The sequence below is a fragment of the Chelonia mydas genome, chromosome 11, assembly GCF_015237465.2.
Source record: "Chelonia mydas isolate rCheMyd1 chromosome 11, rCheMyd1.pri.v2, whole genome shotgun sequence".
Classification (NCBI taxonomy): Eukaryota; Metazoa; Chordata; order Testudines; family Cheloniidae; genus Chelonia; species Chelonia mydas.
This window is the reverse complement of record NC_051251.2, coordinates 4,902,298-4,929,508: the sequence shown is the minus strand read 5'-3', so window position 1 is coordinate 4,929,508 and position 27,211 is coordinate 4,902,298. Positions and strand designations below refer to the sequence as shown.

General features: G+C 45.1%; 1 protein-coding gene across 1 annotated transcript; it reads right to left on the bottom strand.

The window, feature by feature from the left end:
• Nucleotides 1–396: 396 nt before the first annotated feature.
• On the bottom strand, nt 397–27,202 carry PECR (peroxisomal trans-2-enoyl-CoA reductase). Its single transcript, XM_037912622.2, has 8 exons — nt 27,051–27,202; nt 24,553–24,686; nt 9,184–9,349; nt 8,420–8,501; nt 5,405–5,501; nt 2,700–2,810; nt 1,723–1,834; nt 397–1,588 (listed from the first exon to the last, which is right to left on the bottom strand). Exons 1-8 carry the CDS (start codon nt 27,178–27,180, stop codon nt 1,500–1,502), a joined length of 921 nt encoding a protein of 306 aa, XP_037768550.1. The 5' UTR covers nt 27,181–27,202; the 3' UTR covers nt 397–1,499.
• Between the last annotated feature and the right edge of the window lie 9 nt (nt 27,203–27,211).

The following is a 27,211-nucleotide window of genomic DNA, read 5'->3' as shown; positions in this document are numbered from 1 at the left end:
TCAGTTCACACATAAATTAAGCATTGTAAACTAATACAACAGGGACTCAATTTACATATGAAGTCAACAGGGGGATGGGAAGACACTGGTGACTAAGCCTTAGGGGTTGTCCTGTTTGTGGGAGGCAAAAAAAGAACGTTGAAGATTAACAAAATGTCTCCTGGCATTCTATTTATCGTCATTCAGTGAGGAAACTCACTAGTGGGGGAGAGGGGCAGGGAAGAGGGGCTTCATGAAAGCTTGGATCCTGGTTTGTCTGAAACTAGCTAGCTCTCTAAAAGTCTGAACCTTTGGCACAAAATCTACTTTATTATATAGGAAAGTTAACCATTGATAGAGTTTCAGAGTAACAGCCGTGTTAGTCTGTATTCGCAAAAAGAAAAGGAGTACTTGTGGCACCTTAGAGACTAACCAATTTATTTGAGCATAAGCTTTCGTGAGCTACAGCTCACTTCATCGGATGCATACTGTGGAAAGTACAGAAGATCTTTTTATACACACAAACCATGAAAAAATGGGTGTTTACCACTACAAAAGGTTTTCTCTCCCCCCACCCCACTCTTCTGGTGGTAATAGCTTATCTAAAGTGATCACTCTCCTTACAATGTGTATGATAATCAAGGTGGGCCATTTCCAGCACAAATCCAGGGTTTAACAAGAACGTCCGGGGGGGGGGGGGGGGGGGGGGGGGACACGACAACAAGGGGATATAGGTTACCTTGCATAATGACTTAGCCACTCCCAGTCTCTATTCAAGCCTAAGTTAATTATATCCAATTTGCAAATGAACTCCAATTCAACAGTCTCTCGCTGGAGTCTGGTTTTGAAGTTTTTCTGTTGTAATATCGCAACTTTCATGTCTGTAATCGCGTGACCAGAGAGATTGAAGTGTTCTTTGACTGGTTTATGAATGTTATAATTCTTGACATCTGATTTGTGTCCATTTATTCTTTTACGTAGAGACTGTCCAGTTTGTCCAATGTACATGGCAGAGGGGCATTGCTGTGCAGAAACTAAAATTCCCCAGAGATTCAAACTCCATTCTTTCCAAAGTCATCCAGGATAAGGGCTTCAAGCTGACATTTCCCACTCATTACAAGCTATGGACATTTCTCTTTCAATCACTTCGATATTGCCTATGCTAATATCCTGCCTAAGATGGAGAGTGCCTGCCTCTCCTGGCTTTTTATTCACTAGATTTAGAGCAAGATTTTGACCACATCTACTGCGGATTCCTCATTGTTTCTTTCATGTTGAAGCTGTTGAATCCTGATGTAATAACGAATCGATCGGTCCCAAACCTTCTGAGGCAGGGGGAGTTTTCAGAGGAGAATATTCACTATATAAGGATTTTATGGGCTAGCTTACAAATATATGAAGATCAAGGCACCCCAGTGTGTTTGCATCAAGAACAGGAAACCCAAATTTACTTGGAATTACAAAGCAAAGGTGTTATATTGTCAGCATTTCCACTGGGGATTGGATGGAGTCTCATTTCTTCACAGCTTTGACGCAGTCTTGCCAGAAAGCATCTTTCTGAGTGCCTTGGAATTGTCTCCTTCTGGTGCTGAAGGCCACCTATTATGATCTGCGAGAAGTGATACCAAAAACAATCCGTTCATTTGCAGAACTAGCCCTCTACTCTTCTATCCTCCCATACCCAGTCACCACCCTTCCCAAGTTTCATCACTGGAAGACACTATCCCATGAACCCATTTTTACCTGGTATTTCCCAAGTGGAGGAATATAAGCTTTGACCAGCATCCACTTTCACAGTTTCCCCAGTTATAAAGGATGCAGCAGGAGAGAGCAGGAAACACACTGTAGGGGAGACCTAACAATGAAGAATTATGCCATTTACTTACTCAGATTTCTGGGGATTTGTGTCTGTTACAAAGTATGTAATGACTGATTTAGGTGTGAGACACCTACTGAGGCATACTCATTTTGTGCAGATGCCTGGGGATATGGGTCATCAGCAACTTTAAGCCAAGTTCCCAACAACAGCCATGGCTGCCACTTAAGTAATATAGCTTAATACAACAAAGCTTTTAAGTTGAGCAGCAGACCATAACTCTCTACCTTCCATACCAAGGCCAGAAAAAGTTTTAAAGAGGTTTCATTATTTTGTCAAAGAAAAGAGTGTTCTTACTGATCAGCCAGTTGACTGGAAGATGGCTTAATCCCTTATGCTTTTACTTTCTGACGTTACCATTCAATACTTTCAGTTCTTTTCTCATTTAGTCAGCTTCCTTTGTAACTAAGTTAAGAACAAAAAGAAAAGGAGTACTTGTGGCACCTGAGAGACTAACCAATTTATTTGAGCATAAGCTTTCGTGAGCTACAGCTTATGCTCAAATAAATTGGTTAGTCTCTAAGGTGCCACAAGTACTCCTTTTCTTTTTGCGAATACAGACTAACACGGCTGTTACTCTGTAAGTTGAGAACTTATTTGACCAGGAACAAATACTTACAATACATTTTAAATTCTCAGAGTATGTTTGGATAAATCTCCTAATGGGATGATTCTTTTTAAGTCTTCAAGCAATTCTTTGCACACTACTGTCCCCTTCTCCAAGCTCTCCCTCTTCTAACACCCTCACCACCTCAATATTAACCCTTTATTGTCCTCCATATACTATAATGGTGTCAAGACAGAGGTACAGGTAGAATCAGGAACATGTTCTGAAATGCATTACCTCCTCAGGAATTCCCAGTCTCTTGGCTGGAATCTTTTGGATGTAGTTTTTAAACATCTCTTCACCAAGTTCTTTATAGTTTGCAACAGCGGTTTCTGAAAATATTACTCCCTATATTGAAAACAAAAAGCACAGTGAGATCAAAGTATTGTTGCATAAATTTAAATTCTGAAAAGTTTAAAACCCTGACACATTTTTACCATCTAAACAGCACTTGGCTGTGAGTTTTTTAAACTGGGCTTGGACAGAATAATGAGACACTTTAGTTATAATGCAGGTAGCTATTAGCATCTTCATTATTAAACAGTGTCATTCAAGTCATTGGTTACTGTTATGCTGGTCTTTCCATTCAAAATCCTAGTTTTCCCAAATTTGCAATTAATTCCTCAATCTCAGCTCAACAGCTCCAAACATTGGGTATAAAATCTGAACCCAAAAGATTTTTTTTGGAATTACAAATATTTAAGATTTGCTTTTATTGAAGGAGAGCAAAATAATTCAAATAGGACAGCCAAAGGTTTCTTCTTGTCTTACAGACCCCTACACTGGCTTTACAATGTGTGTTCTGGTACCACCCAGAGTCCCAGCCAGATTCAGGGCCCCATGTTTTAGGTTCTGTATTGATGTAGAGAAAGAGACTGTCCCTGCCCTGAAGACTTTCCACTCTAGATTAAGAAGGTTGTAGCTGATAGAAGGGATGGAGGAGGGAAGATGAAAGTAACAGCAATTGGAACACAGGGTTACATGACCAGCTATGTGCATAATCTGCATGTTTCAAGACTGTTGGTTTTTTAAAAAGGAGAAATGTTCTGAATTCCAACCAAAATTTTCCATGTCATTAATCCATAGTGTGACTATTAAGGTGATAGGAGTCTTACAGGAATGTGGACCACAGCTTTTTTGGGAATTAGGGGAATAGTGTTTAATGCACAAGCAAGTTATTTCCTTTAGAAACACACTCTGCTTCCCTCGTACATGTTTCCTTGGTGCCCCGCCCAGATCCTGCAGTGAAAAGTTCTTGGGGGTTACCGCAAAAGTCGTGCACCCATACAGGATAGCTGTGCATATCTGTGTGTCTCCTGACTACAATATGGATTTTCATAATTGACACAGTAATGAAACCATTACAGGCTAGCCAGTAAATAACTGTCCTCTAATGTTAATACATAATTTGATATATCTGACAATTATAGTATTGTGCACTGGGTACATGACGTATTAAAATGCAAGCACTGTGTGAATTAAAAAATATATGTTTACTTATCCGAGATGCTGCTTGGCATATACAATAATGTATAATTGATATGATTAAATGGATAATTATTAAGTCTTTTTAAAAAGCCAGACACACACATTATGTCTCATTACACACAAGCTATGTTAATTTATTTCCCCAAGACTTAATAAACCTAAGAAACTAGGCAAAAATCTCAATGTTTAACCGTCATTCAGTAGTTCTCATTGCAAATATATGATCAATTAAGTTTTACAGGAGCCGGAATGCAGCCTTTACCCAAATGCAGAAACCTCTGAGGAAGCTTGAGTTTCTCTACCTGAATGGAGCTGCACTGTGTGCATTCAATTAAACAGCCCATCCCAACACCAACAATACTGCTTGTTTCTAGATAGGAAGCTTAACTGGACACACACCATCCCATAAAGGCAGAAGGAGGGTCCCCTTGCTGGCCTGTTTCCCAACTCTGACTTCTGTAAGGGAGAATGCAACATGGATTTTGAATGGGAAAGTACTGGGGAAAATTCTGCTCCTCCCACATATCTCTCACCAAAAAATAAATCAAATTTGCAGAAACAGACTCTGGTTTAGGATGCAACTTATAACAACTAGAACTGAAGCAATATCAACATTCAAAGCTAGGGCTGCCATGTCTCTTAATTCACAGCAGCATGCATTTGGAATAGGTAGTTAGTCTTTCCATAACATTATTTAAACCAATTACTCAATACATAATTAATTCCCAGTGATCTGGCAAGCATGTTCTAGCTAGCCTGTACATTGGATTCCTGTCTGTGTTGTGTTTCATTGATACGAATCATGAATAACCACCACCCCCCACTCTTCTATAGTGAATTCTTCTGCACACGCTAAACATCCATTTTTGCCCCCAAATAACCCCATTTTACATATGAGGAAATTATGGCAAAAGAGTTTAAGAACTTGTTTGACATCCTAGAGAGAGAGATTCTGTGTCAGAGCTGGGGACAGAAGCCATTTCTCAACTCCCAGTCCCTGCACCATCACCACATAACTGTCCTTTCTACATAGCACACCTCCTGAATCACACACTTGTGTACCCCCCATTGAAATACTGAGTGTTGTATATGTTTTCAAAATGTGCTTTTGAAAGACATTTCTCCCCCACTCCCAAGTATCTTTCCCCTAAAGAAGAAAAATAGGGGAAGTGCTAATGTAAACACAGAAGTGGAAGTGATTTTACTGACCCCATGTTCCTGACAGACAGACCATCCAGTCAGTGCAAACAGACTCAGAGGGCCTTGAAGATGTTAAGAACACTTTAGAGTGGTGATGCTAAATGAAATTGAGCGTTCAAAGCAGACATGGGGATTTAGCCACGCAACGTCCATAAATTCTGCATTTCTACCCCCCACGCCAGTTGGCTTTGAAAAATCTTAAACCTGGGACTATATCATTGATAAGTCTGATCATATTGTGTGTTGTTACTTACAGGGGCTACAGAGTTGATTCTCACTCCACTGTGGGCCCACTCTATGGCTAAACTCTTGGTTAGGTTATCCACTGCAGCTCTTGCTGCTCCAGTATGTCTATCACAGAGAAAGAAAGGAAAGAATCCATTTCAACAGATAACACTGTGCTCTCTCTCACCACCCCATTGAAGAATGTAAGAAAAATGTAAGTAACATAAAACAGTAACTACAAAGTTTTTGGCTGGGCCAGTCAGACAATTGCATCTTCCAGCTTACTAAACAAACTCCAACAAGCTTGTTCTCCTAAGCAACAGAAAAGAATCAAGAGGAAGCTTTGCTGAAAGACTACAGTCATAAGATGGGTATGTGAGATGATACTACGAGGGAACCCCAGTGAACAAAATAATTACACAGCTGGACAGGTAAATCAAGTGCAACTGAAACCCAGAAGTTAATTTGCCAATAGTCATGTGACTATATAGAAGCCCAAAACATGATTAACAAGCCAGACACTGCCCCTTAGAGTGACCTGATGAAACCTCTTTCCATCTTAGTTTTATAGTAAATGAGATGGGGCTCAGGCTCTCCAGCTCTAGGTTTATTTTCCAAGTGTGGTATTGGTATATTCTCAGGGAGAGCTCACACATCGGTCAATTCCAGAGCAAACTGAAGTGCCTGCACCACCTTGTGGATCTCTAAGTTATCTTTACACTGACTAGAACCAGACAGATTCCAGCTCTTAGATAGTAAGTGAAAAAAATACTAACAAAAGTATAGCAAGTGCATTATGTTGGTTTGTCTATGACAAGAGGCTCTGCTGGAGTTGCGTTATGGTTGGGAGCTACCTATGAGCTCTGTGTGTGTGACTTCTACCTACTGTTCATACTCCCCTCTGCAGAGCCTTGGCACCTGTTGCTGCCAAAAATGCAACAAGAGAAGGAAAACTGCTGAAAGTAGATACACACGATCTCCTGCTCAAGAGACAAGGCACAACAGTGAACACACAAAGGAGTCAGCCTGTACTGATCAACCTTACTCCGGTATTTCCACTCAGGATTAGGGGCAGTAAAATTCCTGGTCCTGTCCACTCCACAGCTTTCAGCAAATAAACCCCTGATGCTGTACATGAGAAGGTCACTCCAAAACAGATATCCGCATGGTGGGGGTTGGGGGAGGCTGAGTGAGGCTACCTGCAGGACCAGGTCAGAACATACTAGGGACACTCTGTGATGGGGTGTACCAACCCTGCACCGGGCCACTGGGACAGGACCAATCACTGTGGGTCCAGGATGCCACGCCCCCTCCCCCCTGCTGCACATGCTCCAGGTGGAAGGGACAGATAAAAGGAGGCAGCCCTGCTCTGTCCCGGCTATCTGAAGAGGAGGAAGGATGTGTGCTGCAAGCCCCTGCAGAGGCACCAGCAAATCCCGAAGCAGTGGGAACCCTGGACGCGGACTATGCTGCGGACGACCAGCCAACCGCAGAGACTGACTGGGAAGCTGAGCTGCTGCCAGCCCAGGAGATTCCTGAGATGAGCCTTGCAGTAGGAAGTGACACAGGGAATGTATTAGAAGCCGATGCTTGAACCTTTAACCAGGAATTTCCCAGCTTCACAGGGCCCTGGGTCAGAAACTGGTGGAGTGGGGTGGGCCCTGGTTCCCCTCTTCCTCTCCCCCCACCCCCCGCACTTGCCACTAGGTGTGGCTACCGGGGGCTAAAGCCATAGACTGACTGTTTGCTCTGTCTCACCCATAGTATCAGAGCCCCATAACTGTTATTGCCTGCCCCAGCCAGGAGGCTTCAGGCCTAGACTATTTGCTTTGCTCTGTCCTGCCCAGGGGTTGCAGACAGATTGTTTGCTCTGCCCTGCCAAGAGGATTAGAGCCCCCCAATTGCTATTGTTTGCCCCAGCCAGGAGGCTTGGGAGGCATAAACTGAGTGTTTGCTGGTCCCTGCATCCCCCACCATCGAAACTGCCTGATGCAACAGGGAGTCCCGATGATTGTGTGACGGGGTGTACCAACCCCACATTGGGCCTATGGGGGTGTCCCCGCTTCACACACAGGGCCCCCTGTGAGACACTCCTTCCCAACCAACAACTCCTCCAAGACCCAAAATCATGCTACAACTAGAGAACAGATAAACTAGTAAATCCACAGTAGAAGAGGACAGCAACACTCTCTGCAGAGTACGACCAGTGCAGAAGTTGCATACACAGAACTCACACGCAACTTTCACCCACATCACAACTTTAACAGAGGCTTCACTTACAGGCTACGCCTACACTGTGCCTCACTGCAGACTATGGGGGTGTGAACTGCAGAGCGCACCAAAGTGTTGCATGCTAACTGCCCCAGGTGGATGCTGTTGGCGTGAACTAACTGGTACAGCAGCACCCCGTTTATTTGATCTAACTGGGGCTGGGACCAGATTGGATAATCAAAAATTCAGATAATCTGGAAAATGGGAACATGTGAGGCTGCAGCGCCATCTAGCAGCCACAGGAGAGATGGCCTGCTTCTGGATGTATGGGCTGGTTGTTCGGTTAATGCGGAGAGCTGGATAATGGAGGGTCGGATAAATGAGGTTCTACTGTACCTAGTCTCAGTAATGCAGTCCTCTTTCAAACAACACTACTAATTTGTGCCAGCAGCATCCACGAATAGGGTAGGGTAGGGTAGTTAGCGTGCAACCCTTCCTAGTGTTCTCTGCAATTCACACCTGTGCAGAGTGAGACAAGCCCCTGGTTTTGTATAGTCCAGCTGGTGTGGAACACAGATTCAGTCTATTGCTGCAGCTGTCTCTAAACTCATGATAGATCCCTGTACATACAGCAAATACACACAGAAAGACATGTGGAAACAGTGTGTCAAGGAAGAGCAGTAACCGCTCTTCCAAGCCCTGTTGCTGCCTAGTGCATGAATATTTTCTGTAAGAATAGCCCCTGTTCAAAAAGGAAGCCCTGCTGGGGTTGCTCAGCTGAAAGTGGTTAATACCGCTAGGTCAAAAAGGATAGGAAAGGTAAATAATCTTACGACATGCCAGGAAACCCCTTCCACATGTCAGCTACAATGTTGACAATGGCTCCTCCGTGCTCCCGCATCCAAGCATTGTACACTATATGAGGGGAGGAAAATAACCTACTTAGCATCTGCCTCTTTTCAAATGATTTTTCCTAATGATTAGCACACACAAGTGGGAGTCAAGACTCCTGGGTCTAATCCCAGCTCTGCCACAGACTTTAGGGACGCAAAATCACCTTGCGTCCCTAAACCACAGTCCCCACATCTTGAAAATGGGAACAACATGTATGCGATGTCAAGAGCAATTCATTAGTGTTTGCAAAGAGCTTTGAGAACTGCTGGTGGAAGGATTAGGATCTTGATTCCCACTAAACTACTTTGCATTCATAATTAATAACATGCACTTTTCTATCCAAGGATCACAGTGCGCAAACTTTACATTTAGCCTCCCATCCCTGCTGTGAAAGAAGTATTAATTCTATTTGACAGATAGGGAAATCAGGCATTAAAGAGGTTAAGTGACTTGCCTAAGGCCACGTAAGTCTGTGGCGAAACCAGAAACAGACTTTTTGACTCTCAGGCCTGGCTATAGCCACAAGACCATCCTTCCACTCTTTTCATAACAAACATAGAAGATATATATTTAGTTTAGGATGAGATTAATGAAACAGGCATCCAATGTGATGCAACTGTGTGCAGAGAGGAGGTGGGGGAACAACAGGCAGCCTTTTAAAGTTATTTGCCTACTGGTATTTCTTGCCACATCCAGTCCTCACCTGCCTTGCAGCAGTAGAAGGTCCCAGTCAGATTCGTTTCAACGACAGCATTCCAGCCCTTTGAACTGATGGCTTCAGCAGGACTGGGGAACTGGCCCCCTCCATTATTCACCAGGAAATCGATCCTGCCATGCAGATCCAGGGTGGATTTCACCAAAGCTTCCACCTAATAAAAGTAATTAAAAAAAAATCTATAAGAGGTCAATTGGTTTGTCTGTCTATCCCATTTTAGCAGTGTGTGCTCCCCATCTACAAAAAGAATGTGCCAATGCACTTACCAGCCTTCCACAAGTTCAGTGGTTCTCAAACTTTTGCATTGGTGACCCCTTTCACATAGTAAGCCTCTAAGTACGACCCCTCTTATAAATTAAAAACACATTTTTATATATTTAAACACTATTATAAATGCTGGAGGCAAAGCGGGGTTTGGGGAGGAGGCTGATAGCTTGTGACCCCCCCCCATGTAATAACCTCGCAACCTCCTGAGCCCCAGTTTGAGAAACCCTGCCCGAGTTCTTCTAGGCAACAACCTTGCAACTATACTCAGGCTGTGAGAGCTCAACTTGACAGCTTCAATTAACAAAGGACTGGACAGAGTCAGTATTTGGATGGGACAGCTCCCAAAAATAACCCAGGTGCTGGAAGTGTCAGTATTGAAATAAAGGGAAAGCTGTGCAATTGGAGGTTATGTTTTTTTGATAAAAGGTAAAAATGAAGCATTCAAATTCAAAGTTACTAAAATTCCTATGGCACTTTTCCTGAGATTGGCTCCTGGCCAAATTCCACATAAGGTAATTACTGATGCCTTCCAGTACTTAAATTCACTGCCGTTTTGAATGGATACAATATTTTTAATTCACTTACTGTTCTAAAAGTGGCCATATTGTGTTGCTGGTTATAATGGCTACTATATCCCATCCTCAGAAAGCTCTGCACTTCAGTAGCTGAGGGAGTAATCTTTACACACACACACACACACACACACACACACACCCCTTCACTGTCTAAAGGCCCTTGCTGCTTGCTAAGGGCAGTAATATATCAAACAACAACAATCAGCTTTCTCAAGTGAAACAGGAAGCTATATTGACTACATTCACCACAGACAATCTTCCTGTGTCACACTGCCTGGTTTGGGACACAGCTAAGAATGCCAAAATACAGGGCAAGTACTCCAGACTCGTGGTATATTCCATGAGATTTCACCAAACCAGTAACAAATGTGCACTTCCAAAATACTATACAAGTTAACATGAAGCCACAGACAGTCCCCTTCAGGCATGCTAGCCCCACATGCACCACTCAGACAAACCAGACTTCTGTGATATATGATTATTAAACCCATAAATCACATATATTAGGTTCTTTCAGCTCCAGAGACCCAGCCACTTACCCCAGGTCAAAATATACTTCAAGATTTCACCCAAAAACCATGCTGGTAACCAATCCTTTAGTAAACTAAAACTAAAGGTAAAAGAGAGTTGTTAAAAGGTTAAAATGAATCATATCCATTACAGTTGATTTCAGAGTTTGCATATCAGGATCATAGTAGTGATGTTAAACCTGCTAACTTGCAATTAGTCTCTCTGGTTCACCCAAAAGATTGGGGGGTCCTCAGTCCATTGTTCAGAGCACCCCTTTGTTAGAAATCATAGTCCAGAAATGTGGAGCAGGAAAGAGACAAGGAGGTGATGACACAGTTTCCATATATACCCTCAGCCTATGTGCATGGAAAGTTACTGGTTCAAACAGAGTTTTGGATCACAGGTCCTTATATGCCATTGCTGAGTCATAGGTCATCCACTGTCTCCGTGCCCTCTGAACTGTCTTTAGGAGGGGCCCACTGGAAGAGTTGATTCTCGTTAATGGACCAGTCTCGATGTAAATCTGCCTTATGGGTGTTACCCAGGAACACCATGATACAAAGATTTAAACAGGATAATAATACTTAGCAGACTATAACTTTTCCATCGATACTTGACAGGGCATGCTTTGTATAAGATTTATCTCAATTGTGCAACAGTGGTGATACATCAGTGGTTGCAACAGTGGTAATCTTTCTTTTCTACAGTGTCATATGATTGACGGTAACAACATCATAGAGGAAGGAGTAGGAAAAGAATCAAAACCATCCTAGTGTTCTCTTCAACAACTGCCAAAGGCATATTTGACTAAACAAATATGTTCCTATCTCCTATATTGTAGGAGTGGGGAAGTAATAAGAATACTCCAACAGTACTTATATTCAAATACTGTAAGAGGGTTTTAGAACAGACCATCTATTGCAATTTGCTACCATATTCTGGAGGAAACCCTCACAGTTCCCAGTTGAAAAAGAGGTGACCTAAACATGTCAGAGAGCCAGGAATTCTTAAATTTAATCCTACCTGATACTGACCTTCTCAGAGTATTGGGATAATCACAACCTTTCTGCCTCAGTTTCCTTATCTGTAAAGTGTAGCTTTTTATACTTAAAGCCTTGTCAACACAGGAGAGATAGTTCGCAGTAAGTTGACATCTGTTAGTTAGCGTGTAATGTAATGTAAGACGAACTAATAGCGTGCCCACGGAATGGCTGTGCCCATTCAATTTACATGTTTTTGTACATGACAGGTGTTTGGTGCATACTAAGCGCATGGCAGCCTGGGAGAGTATTCCATGATCCTTTGCTTCATTGCTGACCCATGTGCATTTTGGGATTTTTCTCACTGTGCATTGTCAGATCATAGCAAACGCCAGGCAGAAGGCAGTGGAATTCTGGGACATGGGTTTAAATCTTAAAAAAAAAATCCCATAATTCTGCTCTCTCCTTCCCCTGCTTCCTCTGTTTCTGGGCAGACTAGTGCCATTTTTGAATTACTGTCGGTAGCACCAACAATGCTCTACGCTATACTGGCAACCGCAAATACACCAAAGCCGGTGACAAATATTTGTGTATTTTTCTATTAAAAAAGAAGGAATTGGAGACCATTTGAACAGCTGCCCATCAAATTATCCCTTGGATCAATTATTGTGCTCAATTTTTTACTATAACTCATTTCCCTGTTCTGCATTAGCTGTCATAACAAGGTTCTGAGCACTGTTTATCCCCAGCCAAGAAGAAGATGCAGAGAGCTAATCTAGCATCTGTGGTCACAGAAAACGGACAAAAGAACGGGTAATGGGAATGTCCCGCTGATCAGGCAGATTCAAGAGCAGTGCAATCCTACAGGGGGAAGAACATCATTCAGCATCCTTCTCATATACTGAGCTGGCAATATACAGAAGTATCAGAAACAAGAGGGCAGCGTGTGACCTATGTCTCACAAATAGAGCCGCTAACTTAGCGCCACATCAACTCAGTAACTATGCCATGGGGGCTGGGGAGAACAGGGAAAGTACCTTGAACTTGACAGAGTTCAAACAAATGAATACAAAGTCTAACAACAGATAAGCTGCTAGTCACTGAATAAAATATTCAGTCTACAGCACATTAAAAAAAGTTAAAACTCTGTAAGTACCAACTTTTAGCTATTACTATGTACTAGATGAGTTTCTTTGGGCAGAATGTCCATCTCTTACTGTTTTTCACAGGAATTGTTAACATATTATTCGTGATTGTTTCAACTGCTGTTCAGTTGATTCCTGGCCTATCACTGAAGATGAGGTGGGAAAAGTGTGAGCAGTACAACTGGGTGAGCTTTTTAGTCAACAGAATAAAAACAATGAAGTAACATGACAATGAAAATAAATTTAAGACTAGAGCTTAATGTCCTTACTTAAGTAGGTGCTTTTTTACCTGCCTAAAATTCCCCCTGGAGAGTTTCAATTTGAGATGGGCATCAGTTGGCAACGGAACACTAACCCAGGAACCTATCCTTGCAACAAAGCCTGTTGCCAACTGTGCCCACATATCTATTCAGGGGACACCATCACAGGGCCTAATAACATCAGCCACACTATCAGAGGCTCGTTCATCTGCACATCCACCAATGTGATAAATGCCATCATGTGCCAGCAATGCCCCTCTGCCATGTACATTGGTCAACCTGAACAGTCTCTACGTAAAAGAATAAATGGACACAAATCAGATGTCAAGAATTATAACATTCATAAACCAGTCGGAGAACACTTCAATCTCTCTGGTCACGCGATTACAGACATGAAAGTTGCGATATTACAACAGAAAAACTTCAAAACCAGACTCCAGCGAGAGACTGTTGAATTGGAATTCATTTGCAAATTGGATACAATTAATTTAGGCTTGAACAGAGACTGGGAGTGGCTAAGTCATTATGCAAGGTAACCTATTTCCCCTTGTTTTTTCCTACCCCCTCCCCCCCGACGTTCTTGTTAAACCCTGGATCTGTGCTGGAAATGGCCCACCTTGATTATCATACACGTTGTAAGGAGAGTGATCACTTTAGATAAGCTATTACCAGAAGGAGAGTGGGGTGGGGGGAGAGAAAACCTTTTGTAGTGGTAAACACCCATTTTTTCATGGTTTGTGTGTATAAAAAGATCTTCTGTACTTTCCACAGTATGCATCCGATGAAGTGAGCTGTAGCTCACGAAAGCTTATGCTCAGATAAATTGGTTAGTCTCTAAGGTGCCACAAGTACTCCTTTTCTTTTTGCGAATACAGACTAACACAGCTGTTACTCTGAAACATACCTAGTGATTGACGCCCTGTGTGTTCCACTTTGGTGTGACACACTGGAAATCCTACAGCAGTTTAGATACATAATTAAAAGCTTCTAAGTAAATACACATGATCAGTCCAGTAGCTCGTTATCTAGATACAAAAGAGATGGGAGCTATGCAAATACCTTATCTAATTTGAGTTTAAGTTCTGTTTCCCAGAGGAGTACAGGAGGCAGATTAGAATAGCAGGATAGACATATTTTTTAGATATTTCTGCTAAAGTGGTAGACTGTGAAAGAGTTATTATTTTTGACATTTAAATGGTCATGTTTATGATATCAGAGTAAGCACCCCATTGAGCAAAATGGGGTACTTCAGACCTCTCATGGTTATTGTTTCAGGCTCTCACTCAGGAAGAAAGACAAGGTGGGTGAGGTAATATCTTTTATTGGACCAACTTCTGTTGGTGACAGACAAGCTTTCAAGCTTACACAACACTGCATATTAAGGATGAAAGCATTTGGTTACACTAAGAGCTTACCAGTTTAACTAATAGTCTAATTTTTTAACTGATACTGTTAAACTGGTGCAAGGGGTGGTTTGAACACTTAATTGACCTAAGCCTAAAATAGCTTGTAGAGCACAATTCTGCAGCTGTGGAGGGCCCTGGGCCCTGCTTACAATCCAGCCTGGCAGATTCAAGGAGTGGAAATAACTTATTCTAGACAAAGCCATATCCATCCATAACACAAGGTCTTTCGTGGAGGAAGAAAGTAATAAAAGAGAAAGGGGGGGGGGGACTGAACATTTTCAGATAACCTATTTACTCTCCAACACAGACCTTTTGGGGGATTTTAACTAAAAACCAGATCATTCTAGTGTCTACTGCCTCACCATTTTGTCAGCAAAATAAAAAATATAAATAAAATAGTCCTGTTTTCTGTGTGCCAGCCTTTGCTGTCTTTGTCTCCAATCCAGTTCAGCAGCTTCCATACTTTCACACTACAGCTGTCTTCTAAATAATTCACCAAATGAAAGCACATTTTGATATCACTGCAGGGTTTCTTCTGGTTACAGTAACCACAGCCAGTGCAGTGAGAGAGAAAGATTTATCAGCAGAACCAGTTACAGCTCACAAGGGGGAAAATAAGGAAAGAGTTCTGTATTGATCCTGAATTTGAAATTCTCCCTGTATAGATTTTCAGTGTTCAGCTCATGGAAACTTCCTCTCTGGAAGCAAAAGTAGAGATATACATTGGATTATTCAATCACCTAAAGCAGTGGTGCTCAAACTTTTTCAGTCGCACCCCCCTTTACCAGTAATGGAATCTGTCCACACACACACACATCCCTCCAAAGCCAAGCTGGGAGAGAAACTGGGCTGGGGGCAGAGAGGGAATGAGGGAAGAGCTGGGCTGGGAGCAGAGCAGGGAGCTGAGTGGAGCTGCAGCTGCAGTTGGAGAGGGAGTGAAAGCGGAGCTGGGCCTGGAGGAGGAGCTGGTCTGCAGGCAGAGCAGGGCTGGAAGCATAGTGCTCCCTACCCATCTCACATGGGGGCTGGCCCCGGCTCTACCATGCGCCCTCCTGAATGTTCCTCCATGCCCCCCTTGTGGGGCATGCCCCACAGTTTGGGGACTACTGACCTAAGGGGTCAATTTTGACAAAGGTCAAAAAGAAGAACTAGAAGACAGGGTTCCAGTCTGTGCTCTGACACTGAATCGCTTTGTGACCTTGCACTAACCACATCACATTGTGGCACGTAGTTTCATCATCTCTGATATGAGGATAATAAAGTGACCTACTTCAAAAGAAAGAGGCATTGTTAGGATATAGATATTCAGGCCTGTCTGTAAAGGCCTATACTCTAAAAATTTAGGTGTATTCTTATCACTTAGCTAGTTATAGAGGTATAAAAGAAAGAATCAAAATCACTGTCTGCCAGTGTAAGGTCCTTCTTTTACTGTGACAGTCTGAGGCCCTGTGCTTAGGCGAAGATCTTTGGCTAAGCAGCAGAGGCAGCCATAAGCTGGGAAGCGACCGGTCACATCCTCACATTCCAAACTAGTCACATTGAAATAAGGTGCTATTGGGCTGTTAGGAATACAATCCTGTCCTGATAGTGCCTATCGCCTCCAGAGAAAGGGAAGTGCCTAGAAGATGTAAAAGGAAACTTGGTTTGATAGCATCCTGTCTGGCAAGAACTCACTTATCAATAGCTGGGATATGAAATTCTCATTTCTTTGTTGTTCTATCACTGTAGTCCCCACTTCCCTATTGTTTATTTGTCTGTGTAATCTCTGTCTGTTTCTGTGATTGTTTATTTGTCTGTGTAATCTCTGTCTGGTTCTGTGATTGTTTCTGTCTGCTGTATAATTAATTTTGCTGGGTGTAAACTAATTAAGGTGGTGGGATATAATTGGTTAAATAATCATGTTACAATATGTTAGGAATGGTTAGTTAAATTTCAGTAAAAATGATTGGTTAAGGTATAGCTAAGCAGAACTCAAGTTTTACTGTATAGGCTGTAGTCAATCAGGGAGTGTGTGGGGGGGGGGAAATGGGAACAGGGAATGGGGATGGGGAAATTGGAATCATGTTTTGCTAAAGGGGGAAATGGGAACAGGGACACAGGCTCTGTGGTGGCAGAGCTGGAAAGGGGGACACTAAGGAAGGAAACTGGAATCATGTTTGCTGGAAGTTCACCCCAATAAACATTGAATTGTTTGCACCTTTGGACTTCGGGTATTGTTGCTCTCTGTTCATACAAGAAGGACCGGGGAAGTAAGTGGGTGAAGGAATAAGCCCCCTACCAGGCATGTGTGGAAATATGAATATTAGTGAACTTCAAACACATTAAGAAACTCAGTGAGTAACTGATAGAATCATAGAAGATATGGGTTGGAAGAGACCTCAGGAGGTCATCTAGTCCAACTCCCTGCTCAAAGCAGGACCAACCCCAACTAAGTCATCCCAGCAAGGGCTTTGTCAAGCCGAATCTTAAAAACCACTCAGGATGGAGATTCCACCACCTCCCTAGGTAACCCATTCCAGTGCTTCACCACCCTCCTAGTGAAATAGTGTTTCCTAATATCCAACCTAGACCTCCCACACTGCAACTTGAGACCATTGCTTCTTGTTCTGTCATCTGCCACCACCGAGAACAGCCTAGATCCATCCTCTTTGGAACACCCCTTCAAGTACTTGAAGGCTGCCATCAAATCCCCCCTCAATCTTTTCTTCTGCAGACTAAATAAGCCCAGTTCCCTCAGTCTCTTCTAATAAGTCATGTGTTCCAGCCCCCTAATCATTTTCGTTGCCCTCCGCCAGACTCTCTCCAATTTGTCCACCTCCTTTCTGTAGTGGGGGCCCCAAAACTGGACGCAATACTCCACATATGGCCTCACCAGTGCCAAATACAGCAGAATAATCACTTCCCTTGATCTGCTGGCAACGTTCCTACTAATGCAGCCCAATATGCCGTTAGCCTTCTTGGCAACAAGGGCACACTGTTGACTCATATCCAGCTTCTTGTCCACTGTAATCCCCAGGACCGTTTCTGCAGAACTGCCATTTAGCCAGTCAGTCCCCAGCCTGTAGCACTGCACGGGATTCTTCCGTCCTAAGTGCAGGACTCTGTGATTGTCCTTGTTGAACCTCATCAGATTTCTTTAGGCCTAATCCTCCAATTTGTCTAGGTCACGCTGGACTCTATCCCTACCCTCCAACATATCTACCTCTCCTCCCTAGCTTAGTGTTATCTGCGAACTTGCTGAGGGTGCAATCCATCCCATCATCCAGATCATTAATGAAAATATTGAACAAAACTGGCCCCAGGACTCACCCTGGGGCACTCCGCTTGATACCGGCTGCCAACTAGGCATCGAGCTGTTGATTACTACCCGTTGAGCCTGATGATCTAGCCAGCTTTCTATCCACCTTATAGTCCTTTCATCCAATCTTTTTTAACTTGCTGGCAAGAATACTGTGGGAGACCGTATTCAAAAGCTTTGCTAAAGTCAAGATATATCATGTCCACCACTTTCCCCATATCCGCAGAGCCAGTTATCTCATCATAGAAGGCAATCAGGTTGGTCAGGCATGACTTGCTCTTGGTGAATCCATGTTGACTGTTCCTGATCACCTTCCTCTCCTCCAAGTGCTTCAAAATGGATTCCTTTAGGACATGCTCCATGATTTTTCCAGGGACTGAGGTGAGGTTGACCATTCTGTAGTTTCCCAGATTCTCCTTCTTCCCTTTTTAAAAGATGGGCACTATAGTTGCCTTTTTCCAATCGTCCGAAGAGTGCGGAGAATCAAAGGCTAGCAATTGTGGCATTTGTGGATCAAGACAATGGGAGGCCCTTTCACCTGAGATGAGGGAAGTTCACTATGTGTTATCAGCTGCTATTTTAAACACAGTGGAAATCCCTTACTCACGATTTGTCAAACCATTCTTCCACTACAGACTCCATGCAGGATAGATATGGAGTATTTTTATACCAATGTAGGCTACATTTAACTGTCAGTGGAGGGAGTTACAGTAAAGCTTGAGGATTTTAGGTCTCTTGGAAAAGAAAGCTATTCATCAATGCTCAGATGAGCTACAGTGGTCAGCATTACTGCAGTGACAGCATACAACTTCTCCTTCCCAAGAGACCTTGTCGGTTAGGTTTAAAACCAGCTGGTTGGATACCTGGGTTTTAGCATCAGCATCTCATTCCCCAGCCTCCTCACCCACGGCAGTTTTTGCAATCCTGAAGTAGGGGACACGGCCGTAGTCCAGAGAACGCTAAGAGCATTTGGTTGATCGCAGGCACACTAAGAGTCCCAGCTTAGCTATGCTTGGAAGGAAGAAAGACCGGGTGGCATTGCAGGTACTAGGACCCTCTACTTCACCCATGTTGAGGCAGTGGAGAAGCAGGAGCTGGGCAGAGAAGGCCATCCTTTTCCCATGAAGGAAGAGGAGAAAGAAGCCACCAAAACTCTCCTGGCACCTGTACCCTGATTGTGCAGGTGGCAGAGAAGGAGTCTCAACTCCTCCCGTTTTCCACTGCTACACAGGAGATGTGGGGGGAGGACTCTTCCTCCAAACATCAGTCAGTCAGGGAAGAGCCTCTTCCCTTCTCAGCAGCCAGGAGGAAGGATTGTGGGGCTCCTCCATCCCTGCAGCCTACAGAGTGGGGTACAAGAGCTAAATAGTGATAGTTTCCTCGGAACTTGCCTGACACAAGGGATACACAGCCACTTAGTTTAGATCTTGGCCAGCAGAAGCCGAATGCACTCTCCCTCCCCCTCTCACCTGTAACAGCAAGTGTGGGATACTGACTAGTATTCATCCAAATTACTAAGATCACTACTGCCTCAGGAGCCCATACTGGTCACCACATATGCTCTAGTCCAAAGACAGTCATTAGAGACCCAAATTTGCTGTTCCAGATGAAACATCCCTTCATGCACGAAAACAAAATAGGGAAACCCGGATGCTCTTTACACAGCCATGTTCCATAATTCCTTTTCCCAACAGCCTTAACAAAACAGATTTGCTACATTTTACAAAATACTGTCTGTAAAACAACTAGAAACAAGACAATGAGGCAGCAGCACTGTCTTTTTAATTAAAGGAACCTGACAGGTGAGGCACTATTTATGAAAGCCCTTCATTAGCAAGCAGGATTATTTCTTGCATACTTGGTGAAAAGACATTTTAGCTAGAAAGCAAGAAGGCCCCTGAGGATAAAGATTAAAAGAAACATCAAAACTTGCATTCATTAAGTTATTCCCTTGATGTCTAGCATAAATCTCCTCCTGCAGCACTCAATATGGCTTCTTCAGCACTTTGGAGGCTGAAGAGAGCCCTGACAGCCCAAATACAAGCGCTACATGTGGAGAGATGTATCCTCAAAAGCTTTGTGTAATGCAGTTTCAAACTAGGCAGACAAGACAGAACGAACACTATGTCATCTTCAAAGCAGATGCACTATTAAGAGATTTAGAACAGCAGAATAGGAGATCTTTTGGCAATTCTGAAAGCAGTTTCATCCTCCTTAGAATTCCTCTACTCAAGAATCTCTGCTCCAATTTCTCTGAACTGGAGTTACAACTGAGATAAAATTCTTACTTGTCTTTGGAGCCATGAAGGGGTCCAGGAGAGAAGAGATGCCTTGTGTGACACTGTATGGAATAGCCTGTTCGATGGCCCATCAAGGGTCATCAACTGTACAATAAACCCACTGAAAAAAGCCAGAGACTACCCCGATGAGTCAGCAAGCCATGTAGGGGCATGCCAATGGTCAAAGAACTCTAAGGCTTTTCCATGTGCTGTGAAGCTTGTGTTTGGGATACAGGAATTACAAGCCTCATGGCAAAAGAATACAAAAGGCAGCAGCAGCATCTCCATTGTGTCTTCATTCCTCTTCTTACCTCTGGAGTAACTTTTCTACAAACTGAAGAAGCTCTGAACAAAGGACTGAATGACCCATCCAAGCTGTGGATGTGTTCCAGAGGGACTTTCAAGCCCGCAAACTCACCAATATTGCTAAGAACCTGATACATGGACTTTGAATCTCTGTATGTATTTGAGTGCTTTATCACTTAACAACTCTCTTCTTGTTCTTTCATTTTTCTTTATAATAAACCTTTAGGTTTAGACACTAAAGGATTGGCTTGCAGCATGGTTTTTTGGGTAAGATCCAACCCAATATTGACCTGACAATGTGGCCGGTCCTTTGGGGACAGAAAAACATCTTGTTTAGTGAGCAGAGTTTTTTAAGTAAGTTCTCACTGAACTGGACTATGGGCTGCTCGGGAGCCAGAGAAGTGGAATGCAATAAAGGGGGCTGTGTGATTTCTTTTTTAGCTTCTTGATAACCAGTGTAGGGGACCAGGAGCACAGTTTGTGACTGACTGGTGAGTCCAACTTCAGTGTTATCCACCAGTTTTAGGAGAATCTGCTCTCCTTTTTGCAGACTGCCCGGACTTTGGCATTTTCAGTAAGGGCTACCGCAGGCACATCAGGTCACACCTTGCTCGTGTATCTGATCTGTCTGGCTTTTTGTTTTGTATTTTTAAATAGGAAGGCTTACTTTTCCAAGTGTTTAATTTGAGATATCACAAAGATGATGAGATTGCAGCCAAAAAATACACTGGTCTTGTGTTTTTATAGTGTAATACAAAATGATACTTAAAACTGCTGTGATGAGTCTTTTATCCCAGTCTCAACTATACTCAGGCCTAGTCCACAGGGCCACAACCTCTTCCCAAGAATCCTCCGTATCTGCACTGGATCCCTCCTCTGACAGCGCCACATCTTAGCCATCATCCTTCAATTCAAGGACAGACAGGACTTCTTTTAGAGCTTAGACAGAGAGATTGCCAGTGAGCACCCCAAAAACACTTTCACCGCACTCCCTGCAAGGTAGCCAAATGCACTGTAGACAGCATTTACAGCCACTGTTGGCCAGAGGAAGTACCCTGGTAACCTCCACTCACACAAGTATGATTTAAAATTTGAGCAACCTATTGCTCCAGTTATCTGTTTGATCTTAGGAAAGAACTAAATGGTGATAATGTAGTAATCCTTGGAAAGCCCAGAGGTAGAGAATGTTAAACACACACAACTTAAATGGGAACCCTCGAATACAACGAATAGCACAGAAGTTAGTTAATAATTACAGACTGTACCTAAGGAACATAGGATGAAAACTGCATTTTCTTATTCAGGACTTCTCATGGATATCAACATTTATTTGAAATCAGACTATATATTAGGGAAGGAAGTACATCTAGTTCTGCTGTCCAAAGTTAGAGAGGGTCCAGAGAAGAGCTCATCAAAAAGAAAGTTCACAGTGATTTGATCCCAGTCTGTGAGTATCTATGTGGGGAGAAGATATCTGATAGAGCAGGGATTGGCAACCTTTGGCACATGGCCCATCAGGGAAATCCGCTGGCAGGCTGGGAGAGTTTGTTTACCTGCACCGTCCGCAGGTTCGGCTGTTGCCACTGGCCACAGTTCGCTGTTCCAGGCCAATGGGGGCTGCAGGGAGCGGCAGCCAGCACATCCCTCGGCCCGCACCGCTTCCTGCAGCCCCCACTGGCCTGGAACAGCGAACCGCGGCCAGCGGGAGCTGCGATTGGCCAAACTTGCAGACACTGCAGGTAAACAAACTGTCCCGGCCTGCCAGCAGATTTGTCTGACAGATCGTGTGCCAAAGGTTGCCGATCCCTGTGATAGAGGGCTCTTTAATATGGCTCGTTATAATTTTGTATGCTAATATCTGGAAGTTGCAGCTAGACATTCATCCTGGAAATGTAGCACAGATTTTTAACAGTGAGATCAATCAATCACTAGAACTAAGTATTTTGAACAAGACTGATGCCTTTATGAGAGATGTTCTAATTCAACCAGAACTTGATGCAAAAATTTTACCCAGTAATTCCATGGCCCATATTATGCCAGAGGTCAGGCTAGATGACCACAAAAAAATAAAAATGAAAACTATCAATATCTAATGGTTACTGCATATGGCTGCAAGTAGGGTCTCTGCCATTCTTTTCCTTCCTCGATGGATTCACTGTGGCATTGTGGATAAGACACTTCTCTGTACATCGGTCTTTAAAATGGGGAAAATACCTATAGTAAGAACACTGTAACAGTGCTATTCCTATTTGTTTCCTCAAAAGTGATTTTAATATTAGGTTCCTAAATTCACATTTAGGCACTTAAATAAGTGTCCTATTTTCAGTGAGTGTCCAGCAGCTTCCATTAACTCACCTTTCAGATGGATGCAAAAGGTTAGTGACCATCCCTAGGAAGAATCTTAAGATGCCAATGCACTCTTTGCAAGGGAAGGGGTTCTCTACTTATTGTCTCAGTGCCTATTTGACTCTGGTATTTCTATCCCCCCTACTTAGATCGTCCTTGTGGCTTCAATAACATAAGTGGTCTTTTGCCATCTGTCCTAACCTATTATGTAGCATTGCTGATGCTGGTAGATACTGAGCTGAAATTCACTGGCAACTGAATTGAAACAGTGTGGACAGCCCCGTAGGGCCCAGCTCTTCCAGCTGAAAGGCACCAGGTACATTGTTATAAATCTCTTAAGACATTATTAGCTGTTCTGTTTTATTCTATTATTTTAGGCTGGTTGGTTTATGGTAGTCAAATTGACCAGACGGGTTTAGAATGTATATCGCTATTGAAGGGTAGGTATATGCTTTTACATTTTGTTGCGTTTTGAGACTTTGAGTGCTTAAGGAAATTCACCAGATGAGACAAGGACCAGCACCACAGATCAGGAAGTTTAGGTGTTTTCATGAACTCATTCAAGATTGTGTGAGAATAAAGGTCAGACTCAAATCATTACATTTTTGAATGTTTATTTATAAAGTGTAACAACAAGCAGGCAACTCAGACTTCATTCACCTGCCAGACTTCAGAGAGATCTAAAAACTAGGACTGAACATGAACGGTTTTCCAAATTACTAAAGCTTTCTCCAATTTTAACTGGATATTAAGAGACAGATTACCTGTCTCCCTCTCCTCTGCTCTGAAGCAGGCTTTATGACATCATCCAAAGTCTTCAATCACTTCTTAATTCAAAAGAAATTGGCAAGCAGGATTCAGACAGTTAGTTAACAGTTAATCAAGCCTGTGTCAATCACTTTCAGTCTGAGCCTCACGATCTACAAGCATGAAGACCTGCAGCCATGAGAAGCATTTAGGATTTTCAGCAAGTTTTGGGTCACATAGAAGACCATTCAAATTACAAGTGTTTTTTTTTACAAGTGCTTAAAGAGTCACCGAAAGGAGGTGACTCTCCTTTCACACAGCTGTACAGTACATACTCCAAGCCCATATCACAATGATTTTCCTTCAGCCAATGAAGAAAGATTAAATTCCTTTGGCCTACCTAGGAGCAGCATCGGGGTGCTGTCCAGACAGATTGCTGCAGAGCAACAAGAGGCATACCAATGCCCAGTCCAGGGATGAGTACACTAGCTCCCTGCCTCAACCACTTTGACCCCATGCCCCCCCCCACGGTGGCCCTTTACAAGACTTCTGAAAGAATCAAATACTGCTGTTAAGCTCCTGAGGTTTGGCCTGCAAAGAGTCTACTTTAGCTACTGAACAAAGGCTTCCCCTCAGATCAGAGTAAAATCAGGCATTTTGAGGTTGGGTAGTAGTCAATGTTTGACTTCTCTGTCCCATCAGATGTTGCCAGGCCCTGCCTTCTCATGAGTCAAGAAACGAGCAGCTGACCATAAGAAACTGCAGTAGGTATAAGTGGGGCTAGATGTTGAAGTACAGTGATTCTTACTCACAGAGACGGTTAAAATAACCGTCAAATCTGAGGTGTCAAATACATTTTTACCAGGGCATATTTGCAGGGGCCATTGCAGGTTTGATGTTCCTCCTCTCCCCACCCTCCCCCCACACACATACACACTTCTCTGGAGCACTAAGTAGAACCAACCCATTAAGATCAGGTGGGTGTATCCAGTGTAATCGTTTCCTGCAGTGACAGGCAACCTCCAGGAAACGGTTAATTTCAGTCCTTTCTATCTTCTCTTCCCCTGCATCTACATTTTTGTAACAGTAAATCAAAAAATGCTACAATGCATTTACCTGATCTATGGCATTCATTCTTCTGAGTAAGATCACAGAAGAGCCTTTGAGGATTCAGACAACTTTAATAGCCTCAACACATCTTTAACATTTTAAACACAAGAGTAATTCATCTGGATTACCTCCTCTTCTCTGCGGACGTTGCACTGTATGGGGGTCACTTTGACTGGATTTGAGGAAGAGATTTTAGCAGCCAACTCTTTTGCAGCAGCTTGTAATCTGTCAAGTTTACGAGAGGCGATAACTATATTGCAACCTGTCAAAACAAAACCAAAAACTCTTTAGACAGAAGCTGTTCAAATAGGATAGTTGTATTAGACATTTAATAAGGTAGAGATTTCTTGTAAGACTGACAGCTCATTAATAGCTGCCGACAAGTTAGAGATCAGCAGTCAGTGCTACTTTCTGGTTTCTGAGTTCACATCTCTTTCACTCATCTAAGCTCTGGAGGTAAGAAGGATCTACAATCAGAGCCAGGCTTATCTGCAGGGTCCCAAAGTGCTAGAGGGAAACTGATTGAAAATTGGGCTGCAATTTGGCGCTCGGGCTAAAAAGTTTGCCCACCCCTGTATTATAGGCTAATCAAGGTGAGTATTTTGAGGCAAGGCCTGGAAGGATAAGTGAAGCAGGACAGGTGATTAAGTGCATGGCACTCCCCCTCACCAAGTCAATACTGGCACACTTGCCACGGCACCTTAGGCAAGTTACTTAGACATGCTGCATGCCTTAGTTTCCCACTCAATCTGTGCAATATAAACCTAAATTACAAGTTGACAAGAGACTGAATTAATATTTGTAAAGCATCTGTGACAGAAGGTGCCTGGGTGGCTTCCTCCTGCACCCCTCTGGGGATCCCTATTTTCTTCTCCCGTAGGGCCCACCTTGTGCACTGACTCTTTGGAGGGATCCCATACCCCTTCTCCCCCACCTCCTCAGAGGAGTACTCCACCACAACATCAGCTTTCCCACTGCAAGGGCTTCCCCCATTCTTCACCCTCCCTCCCCCTGTCTGAGAGGCCCCCTTCTTCGTCTCCCCAGTCCAACGGATCCCCCCTCCCCCATTCTTCAACCACCCCCGTTCAACGGCTCCCCCTCCCCCAGTCCTCGAGCTCCCCCCTTCTTCACTCCTCCCCGTCCAACGGCTCCCCCCGCCCCCACTTCCTTGGTCCTCGAGCTCCCCCCTTCTTCACTCCTCCCCGTCCAACGGCTCCCCCCGCCCCCACTTCCTCGGTCCTCGAGCTCCCCCTTCTTCGCCCCCCTCCAGTCCAACGGCTCCCCCCGCCCCCACTTCCTCGGTCCTCGAGCTCCCCCTTCTTCGCCCCCCTCCAGTCCAACGGCTCCCCCCGCCCCCACTTCCTCGGTCCTCGAGCTCCTCCCTTCTTCGCCCCCCTCCAGTCCAATGGCTCCCCCCGCCCCCACTCCCCCAGTCCTCGAGCTCCCCCTTCTTCTCCCCCCCCAGTCCTCGAGCTCCCCCCTTTTTCACTCCTCCCCGTCCAACGGCTCCCCCCGCCCCCACTTCCTCGGTCCTCGAGCTCCCCCCTTCTTTGCCCCCCCCAGTCCAACGGCTCCCCCTGTCCCCACTCCCCCAGTCCTCGAGCTCCCCCCTTCTTCACTCCTCCCCGTCCAACGGCTCCCCCCGCCCCCACTTCCTCGGTCCTCGAGCTCCCCCTTCTTCGCCCCCCTCAGTCCAACGGCTCCCCCCGCCCCCACTTCCTCGTTCCTCGAGCTCCCCCCTTCTTCGCCCCCCCCAGTCCAACGGCTCCCCCCGTCCCCACTCCCCCAGTCCTCGAGCTCCCCTCTTCTTCACTCCTCCCCGTCCAACGGCTCCCCCCGCCCCCACTTCCTCGTTCCTCGAGCTTCCCCCTCCTTCGCCCCCCCCCCAGTCCAACGGCTCCCCCCGCCCCCACTTCCCCGGTCCTCGAGCTCCCCCTTCTTCTCCCCCCCCAGTCCTCGAGCTCCCCCTTCTTCACTCCTCCCCGTCCAACGGCTCCCCCCGCCCCCACTTCCCCGGTCCTCGAGCTCCCCCCTTCTTCACTCCTCCCCGTCCAACGGCTCCCCCCGCCCCCACTTCCCCGGTCCTCGAGCTCCCCCCTTCTTCACTCCTCCCCGTCCAACGGCTCCCCCCGCCCCCACTTCCTCGGTCCTCGAGCTCCCCCTTCTTCTCCCCCCCCAGTCCTCGAGCTCCCCCTTCTTCACTCCTCCCCGTCCAACGGCTCCCCCCGCCCCCACTTCCCCGGTCCTCGAGCTCCCCCCTTCTTCACTCCTCCCCGTCCAACGGCTCCCCCCGCCCCCACTTCCTCGGTCCTCGAGCTCCCCCTTCTTCACTCCTCCCCGTCCAACGGCTCCCCCCGCCCCCACTTCCTCGGTCCTCGAGCTCCCCCTTCTTCACTCCTCCCCGTCCAACGGCTCCCCCCGCCCCCACTTCCTCGGTCCTCGAGCTCCCCCCTTCTTCGCCCCCCCCCCAGTCCAACGGCTCCCCCCGTCCCCACTCCCCCAGTCCTCGAGCTCCCCCCTTCTTCACTCCTCCCCGTCCAACGGCTCCCCCCGCCCCCACTTCCCCGGTCCTCGAGCTCCCCCCGTCCCACGGCTCCCCGCTCCGTGCAGGGCCCCCCGGCCCCACCTAGGCCCAGCAGGTCGGCGCTGATGGCCTTGCCGATGCCAGTGCCGCCGCCGGTCACGATGGCCACCTGGTTGCGGAACAGCCCGGCAGCCAGGACCCCGCGGCACGCGCCCCCGCCCGGCGCCGCCATCTTAGCACAGCGCCCCCCCCTCGGCTCCCCG